Here is an 8,768-nt window from a genome sequence, read left to right on the forward strand (position 1 = left end):
ATAACCACAGTAATAAACTATAAATGGGTGAGCTACAGTGATGAAGCTGGATTCATTTGTCTCTTTCATAAAACAAATTTGGGAATATTTTATATACAAGCATTAAAAAGAAATGGCTAGCAAGGCAGTAGGCTCACCTTGTAAATCATAGATATGGGCCAAAGTGCACCATAAATGACATCCACGTTGTCTATCATTATGATGCAATTAATCTGAAACTCTGCTCCAGGGCAAGTTAGCCAGGTTGTTGTCTTCTGCAGTGTGAGCACCCAAAACCCAGTTGACCATTCAGCCAGCTAGAGTGTTGGTAGCTGTCACACAGAATTATCACACAGAAATGAGATCCCACGTTGGTGGCAGCATCAGAAGTCCTGATTTTTAAAGGATTGTTCTTCTACAATCCCATTTTTCTGTTCTTAAAGGGAAGTTACAGCGGTGGAGGGGTTATTGTTCCCTTAAAAACAACAACCAATTATATATATATCTCAGCTGTTTAAAACAGCACATACATAAAACCTGGGATAAAAATTTCTGTTGAGAAAGCTTTTTGAAAGAGAAACATATTTAGCAAGCGCTGGAAGGGCAGTAGAGAAGGTGCCTGGCAGGTATATAATGGGAGGGAGTTCCAAAGAGTAAGAACACTAAAGGCCCAATTCCAACATCATGCAGAATGGGTCTCCCTTAGAACAGTATTTGTGGGATGCACTGCAGAACATAGTGATCTGTTGGAGAGCAATCCTTAATTCACTGGCTCAATTGCAGCTCAACTGAGATTTGATTTGTGTGAAGGGCCCTAGCCCAATGGCAGAGCATACGACTTGTATGCAAATGTACCAGTCTTTTGCATTTTCAGGTAAGACTGGAAGAAATATGCACCTGAAATTGTGGAGATCTGCTGCCAGTTACTAAACTAGACAGATCCATGGTCTGAACTAGTACAAAGCAGCTTCCTATGTCCCCAAAGCAATGTGATATCTGAAAATTGGATTACTATTGTGTTAAAATTGGTATGTGTGAGCAAATGTGAAGTTAGGAAGAAATGTGATTAACAGGGGCATATTTTACAGCTGTGACTTATTAGATAAATGCTTTGCTATTAAGTTTCGTTTATTTTCTCCAGACCTTTCAAGGTTGTGGAAATCCCAAACTCAACTCAAAAGCTTCCAGCGCTGAGGAAAAGAAGAGGCGGGGAAAGTATGTCAGTGAAGATAAACCTTCAGGGCTTAGTTCAGAGAAACTTGTAAGTATGGAATTTAGTTCTGACTTTTTTAGAAATGCTTCTGTATGGAAACAATCTGTGTGGCCTGTTGCTTAGAATAGCACTGGTTCAAGGTCACACAGAGAGCTTCCAGGTTGACTGCTGGTTGGAAAGCCAATCTTCCCAGTCACAGTCTGACACCCCAACACCACGTCACCAGCAGAGCTCGTCTTCCTGGTTTAATTATACTTTCAATTATGTCGTTGGCATTTTTGAGATACTCTGCTCATAACAATTTCAGGGCAAAGTGAAATGTGGGCTGCCACTGCTTTGCTCCTTCCACTCAAGCACTCACAGGCACTGTCAGTATAACCCAGTCTGTCTCCTGAGTGAAAATACAGCCTCGCTACAATGCTGTTGCAACTTAATATTTAAGAAACTAACATGAAAAATAAGTACAGTCATACCTTGGATCCCGAACGCAAGTCGAACGTTTTGGGTTCCAAACACCACAACCCCGGAAGTGAGTGTTCTGGTTTACAAACATTCTTTGGAAGCCGAACATCTGATGCAGCTTCCGATTGGCTAGAGGAAGTCGTGCCTTGGTTTCCGAACGTTTTGGAAGCCGAACGGACTTCCGGAATGGTTTCCGTTCGACTTCTGACGTACGACTGTAGTGGCCTTTCCCTTGCTTTGATTTTGGGACCTCTCTCAGTAATGTCAATGAAGTTCTAACTCTTGTTCCAGCAATGCAGGTTTATCCAGTCATTACTCAGCCTTACCCAGTGCATAATGGTAAAGGGACCCCTGACCATTAGGTCCAGTCGTGACCGACTCTGGGGTTGCGGCGCTCATCTCGCTTTATTGGCCGAGGGAGCCGGCGTTTGTCCGCAGACAGCTTCCGGGTCATGTGGCCAGCATGACCAAGCTGCTTCTGGTGAACCAGAGCAGCACATGGAAACGCTGTTTACCTTCCCACCGGAGCAGTACCTATTTATCTACTTGCACTTTGATGGGCTTTCGAACTGCTAGGTTGGCAGGAGCAGGGACTGAGCAACGGGAGTTCACCCCGTCACGGGGATTCGAACCGCTGACCTTCTGATTGGCAAGTCCTAGACTCCGTGGTTTAACCCACAGCGCCACCTATGTCCCTTTTTTTACTGGCATACGTCAATGTTATTAGTCACCACTAGCCACCTTCTTGAAGAAAGTTGGTCTTCAACTTAATAATACATCCTGACAGTTATGCACCCACTCTCCTTCTTTGCCAAGCTCTTCTACCATTTTAGTGCTTCTGCTCCCAGGCCAGGCATTCTGGATGCTCTGGGTCCATTTCTCCATCATAAGTACATAGGAAGCGGCCTGTTGAATTAAACCAAAGGCCCATCTAGACCAGCATCCTGTTCTCTCAGGATGCCTGTGGAAAGCCCACAAGCAGGATACGGGTTTGAGAGCTTTTCTCTTGATTTTTCTTGGGAGAACTTAAATAAATGTTGTTTTGATAGCTTTCTGCTGTATAAAATAGCAATTTCGGTAAAGTAGCCTGTCTTGAATTGTGTACTAAAAAACAACAATGGAAATTGTGGCAGTCTTGCATTGTTGCAAGTGGATTAACAACTGCCCAGCGTTTGAACCCATAAGTTCTGGATCAGTTTATCATGACTGAGCTTGGAATTCAAAATGTCACTTTCAAACACCTTCCTCCTTCAGCTTTGATTCTTCTCCATCTGGCAGGTTTCAGATGCCAAAGGGAAGCTGAGAGAAATAAGGGACTTCTGGGTCGCCCTCCCAAGCACACTTTGCAATGAAAAAGTTTCCTCTGGTTCTGTGAATGAGGACAGGTGCTGGAATGGAATGGCCAAAAGCGGGTAAGGCTGGTCAAAATGTGACGGAAGTTCAGCAGGGTGAAGTACACTCACATACCAGTTTCATTAAGCTTTGTAATCTGTAAATATGAGCCCCATTATGGGGTAGATAAGAAAGGTTTGCCTAGTCGAGAGAGTCAACATTAGCAGTCATTGGGATCCTGTCCTTTTGCTTGCTTAGACTGAGCCCCACATAAACACACACATGCTTGGGCAAAAAGATGGCTGCTGGTGCTGTTATTCCCTGCACCTGGTTCAAACGTAATGCTGAGCCATAGTTTAAGAAGCCAGTCACAGGACTGAGAGATCTTTCATCCCACCCACCCCCAATCTCTGGTTAAGGGTCTCCCTAAACACCAATTTAGAACTAGTATTTCTTTTTAGAAGGGTTATTTAGCAGTGTTAGAATGCCTTTAACCAGGGTTAGGGGCAGACATAAAGCCAAGATATAACAGGGGGAGGCAGAGGGCAAGTGGAATTTGTGCCCACAAGATCAATTCCTAAACCATGTTGTCAGAATTCTAGGTTTGATGTTATGATCAGAAGAGTGTTGAAGGCTGCAGTAATGTTGGTGAGTTGCAAAGACTTAGATGCGAGTTAAAGATAGTGACCTAATTCCAATGTAGCACTAAACAGTAATGATATTATGCGCATGAGTAGCAGCAGGCCTTGGGTTTGCATCTTCCCTGCTCCCCTGATGTGACACCATGGAGATTTGAAACATCTGCTTCCTCTTCTAGACAACAGTTTGGTCCCAGCTTTTATTGAAACAAACCATAGTTTAAACTAACCGAAGTCAACCTAGTTCTGACATAATAACAAACTTTCCGAAGCAATGGTCCTCCTTGTGACCATGTCAGAATGCGCAAACCAGGTCAACGTCTTAAATCAATTGTGATAATGTTTGATACACTAAAGTTGGCTACTTGCATGAACACACGTGGCTCTTTGCAGGTATCTTCCAGATGTGATGGGAGACGGACTAGCCAATCAAATCAATAACCCAGAAGTTGAGGTAGACATTACTAAACCAGACATGACTATTCGCCAGCAAATCATGCAGTTGAAGATTATGACAAATCGACTGCGCAATGCATATAATGGGAATGACGTGGATTTTCAGGATACAAGTAAGTACGGAGCTGAGAAAAGGCAACAGGGTTGTGCTGTGGAGGTGGCACAATCTATATCATGCATACTTATATTATATGATTTAAATGATTAGCAGTTGAAATAAAGAGTTCTGCAGGATTCCATGTTCAGAAAGCAACAGAACATAAAAGAGGTTCAATTCACAATTCTGTTATGCCATACTTAATGTAGAGCCAGTGCATGGAAGCAGTGGCAAGTTGGCTGCTACAAGTATTGCCCTTATTTGCTGACACCCAAGAACTGGAGTGCATGAGATCTAGTTAGTAACGCTTGGTGATTTTACTCCTTCCTCTCTAGAGTGCTGGCTGCTACATCCATATCTTTATACAGGCATTGCCAAGACTTGTGCACCTGAGATTACCCACCGTCTTCCTAGGGTTTCTTCTCCCTATCAGTCCCTAATGCCTCATTTCAAGGGACAAACTCCAGCTTTCCTCTGACTGTTCAGCAGGGGCTTCAAGCTTGGGAGGATGCTGTAGCTCAGGATGGTACAGTGGTACCTCAGGTTACAGACGCTTCAGGTTACAGACTCTGCTAACCCAAAAATAGTACCTCGGGTTAAGAACTTTGCTTCAGGATAAGAACAGAAATTGCATGGCAGCAGTGGGAGGCCCCATTCGCTGAAGTGGTGCTTCAGGTTAAGAACAGTTTCAGGTTAAGAATGGATCTCCAGAACGAATTAAGTTCTTAACCCGAGGTACCACTGTAGTTCAAAATATTGCTCCTTTCTGTAATTGGTTCAAGTCCTCTTGTAACTACAGTAACAATGAGAACATGTCCAACTTCGGTTTGCTGAAAATGTGGATTGAAAGGCTCCGCACAGAATTTGGTCCACTCATCCCATTTTCCCCACCAGCTTTTGGGTGGTTTGTTAAATGTGGGCAACGTTTAACAAGGGTGAGGTGAGAGATACACCCCTGCTTCACTGCATTCCAAATTCTTCATTTGCTTTCCCTGGCTTTATGGCAACAGCAATGCACATGGTGTGGTTTAATTTGCAAGCTCTTTTGGAACTGCCATGCTTACTTGAACTTCTGTCTTGCCTAGGTGATGACATTAGCGGCTCTGGAAGCGGCGATAGTTGCATTGACGACATCTGTGGCAAAAAACTGTCCAAGAGCGCTAGCACCAGGCCGCCAGAGACGCACCCAATGCCTAAGCAGTCTGGACAAGGTGTTGGTGGAAATAGCAGCAACATACTTTTGCCTTCTTCCTTCCTTTTATTACTTTCTCTGGCTGCTGTTGCAGCACAGTACCTGCGGCGGTAACTCATTTGTGCAGCCGTGAAAGAGACTGTGGGTGGTTGTGGTCTTAACTTTGCCAAAAATGTGGACTATATTTAATTCATCTTGGCAAAATGAGGGAGATAAAACGTTCTTGATTGTTTGTGATGACCTGGCAGTGCTAGAACTGGTCTTTTCCCCCCTCCCCTTTCTTTTTTGGTCTTCTTTGAATGCTGGGGCCTTCTTTCTTTACCTCTTTTTATCATTAATTTGCCACAACGAGACACTTAGGAGCCTACAACAGATCTTGGCAGATATGGGTAATGGGTAAAAAGGACAAATGACCTTCAAGGCCACATCATTTTTATTGACTCCAATAAAACACACAAGTATCTCATATTCTTATTTAGCTGTAGCCAAAGATGTGCTACAGTAGTTTAAAACAATACACCTTTTTTAATTTAAAAATTGTCCGAGTGCTGTCAAAGTTCATTATTTTCCATTAAGCAAGTGGCAAATGGTCCTTCCTGTATACCAGATTAGCAAAGGGATTATGGTGGAATTTGGAACGAAATTACTTTAATTGGCAAATACCTCTGTTAAAATGAGTGGTTGAAGCCACTTAATATTTCTCTCCTACATCTAAATGAATTAGAGTGAGATTCAAGTTTTGCATGGTCCTTTGAAAGTAGCATTCAAAATTGATAAAATGCAATACAGAATTGTAATATGCAACATTATGCTAGAAATATGCATGGGGAGATTTCTGCCCGGGAAGCATTGTTTTCAGTTTGAGGCTGAAAAATTTCCCGTTATTAATAGTGACAACAGTTGACTTTTACCAAAGGGATGATGCAAAGAAACTGCTTTGTGTATTATTACTGATCCTGTTAGCAAAGCCTGGAGGCGACTAATTGTTTGGCCCAGGGAACAATTATATACTATCAAATACCCCAGGGAATTTCCATGGCTACAACCTGCCCAAAGTACCACCAATTATTCCGATGGAAAGCAGACCCAAGCCATAGTTTGAGTCATCAAGTCAACCAGCTGCTACCTTATTTCATCTCACATCGGCATAGTTAACCTTATGTTCTCTAGTCCTTGTTTAGTAAAACTGCTTCACTTCAGCTAATTTTCTGATTGTTGCTACATATTTGCCAGGAGTATTGTCTGATATCAAGGTGGAAGGGGTTGGAGGAAAGAGGGGCTGTCCAACCACATATCTACACCAACAGATTCACGTATGTATTTCGCTGTCGAGGCACAGTTCTCTGCTTTGGGTTCTTTTTGGTACAGCCATAAACTTTTTTTTTCCCCTCTTTCAAAAGTATCTAGCATAGAAAGGCCAATCCTATTCATGTTGTTGAATGATAGGAAGCCTTCGACACGATCTTTGCTGTTGATTCACTTTGTTTTATATCATGACTTTCCTTTTAGGACACAGGGATTATGAAAGCATATTTTTTACATTTAATATATAGATATATGGGCTTTGCATAAATGTCAAAAACATTTCTCTTCTGCATCAACGACAGCATTCGAAAAGGCAGAGTTACAGAATCAGTTATAAAACATGCAGAGTTAGCAGGGAAGCCATTCTAGTATTGTGGCACATGAATTAATGCAAGCAAATTAATTCAAATGAATTATCTTTCCCATTCCCGGCCCTATTTGTTTTTCTACAACACTGGGAGAAATTAATTTCCTAATCACTTCCATCGGTATTGGAGGCTGCCAAAAACATCACCAGAATGTTGAAAATACGCTACTGAAGTCTGGCGCCAGAACGAATTCGTTGCTCCAAAGAACACCTGCTTTTGCACACATTACTTTCAGTCCCTTGTAAGTAGAACAATACACCACCCCACTTTCATTATTGATCTCGTCCATCTAATATATTTATTTTTGTTCTCAGTTTAGGCCATTCTTAATAATTCTGAATACAAATGAGGCATGAAAAGCAAATATCCTGCCTCCTTTGAACGTTAAGTTCAAATGCCTGGGAAAAAATGGAGTGCCACATTCAAATAGCATTATATATATAGCCTTCTGTTGGTAGAAATGAAATGCTATACACATTGAGGTAAAAATGAAACAGCTGCCATTTCCTTCCCCCTGAATGAAAATCTTCTGCCAAACTGCTGGAGAGCTGTAAACTCAACACAGTCCTGGGCTCAAACTATGAGAGAAGTAGGGCCCGGTGCATTTACTCTGTTGCTTTTAACTCGGCCTGCCACATCACATCTGAAACAGAAACTGGCTGTGTGAAAATATTTTTTCTAAGAGGAATGTGCAAATAGGGACGGATGGCCCTCGCCCTCCACTTCCCTCCCCAAAGCCTCTCCCTCCCAGCCAACTTTACTTCCCATATGAGAGCCCAATTGAGAAAAACATGACATTGGGGAGAGAGGCTATGCTACAAGGAAGCAGGCCGTGAGGGGTGGAAGTTTTTAGCGCCCATTTGCTCAATCCTGATTTTTATACGCAGTTGGGCCATCCCGTATTTAAATAAATGAGTCTGCCACTCCTTTGAGCCTCATTTGTCATTTGAGCCTCGGTCTCTTGATAAGTGCCGAATCTAATGCTCTTAGGATCTGAAGTTTTGTGATTTAAAAAAGAAGTTTCATTCATATATATATATATATATATATATGTATGAGAATGACATTGCTCTGTTTTGATGTTTAAAAACACCTTACCATAGGGCATGTGGATGGGCAAAGGAACATAACACCCAAGCCCCTTTGCAAAGCTGTCAGCCAGAAACCTGTCACGGTTTTTCTTTTTGTGCCACAATGTCTTTTTCAGTGGAGGGCTGAGGGTCAATAGAGGCTTTAAGAACACTGATATTTATCATTTACAAATGACAAACAACCTATAATTTTCTGGTGGGCTTGTTAGAGAGTTATGGTACAAATATATCCAGATACACCTTGGCTTTTAAAAAAAAATGCAGTTCTATCTGCAAAATTAAGATTTATTTCACTTACTGGCATTCTTGGCCATTTATATATTTCTTTTGGTTACCAAGTTCCTGTAACTATCTTGCACTGTTGAACTATGTTCTTTGAATCCTTGTATAAATAAATAATAAAAAAGGCTGGAGACTTAAATCTATATGAATGTCCCTTGCAACAACATGCTACTTTATTTGTTCTGTTTTTACTGATTTTCAGCAGGTGCCAGACTAGCACCATGAAAAAGTATTTGTCAACTTGCTGGTGATAATAATAGCACAAAGAACGATCTGCCATACCTGTATACTGTTAAAACAGATACATCTTGATTAATTTTGCTATGCATTTACTCAGAAGCAAGTCTTAAGTT

At 41.8% G+C, this 8,768-nt stretch overlaps 1 protein-coding gene across 1 annotated transcript in view; it reads left to right on the forward strand.

The window, feature by feature from the left end:
* Positions 1-8,554, forward strand: part of GPC1 (glypican 1) — a 194,059-nt gene extending 185,505 nt beyond the window's left edge. Inside the window, exons 6-9 of the mRNA XM_083442787.1 lie at positions 1,121-1,240; positions 2,933-3,066; positions 4,018-4,193; positions 5,263-8,554. Of these exons, the coding sequence (XP_083298913.1) occupies positions 1,121-1,240; positions 2,933-3,066; positions 4,018-4,193; positions 5,263-5,483 (651 nt within the window). The 3' untranslated portion in view covers positions 5,484-8,554. The remainder of the gene's footprint in view (positions 1-1,120; positions 1,241-2,932; positions 3,067-4,017; positions 4,194-5,262) is intronic.
* The last annotated feature ends 214 nt before the right edge of the window (positions 8,555-8,768 follow it).

This window comes from Podarcis tiliguerta (genome assembly GCF_965153285.1).
Source record: "Podarcis tiliguerta genome assembly, chromosome: 5".
Taxonomy (NCBI): Eukaryota; Metazoa; Chordata; class Lepidosauria; order Squamata; family Lacertidae; genus Podarcis; species Podarcis tiliguerta.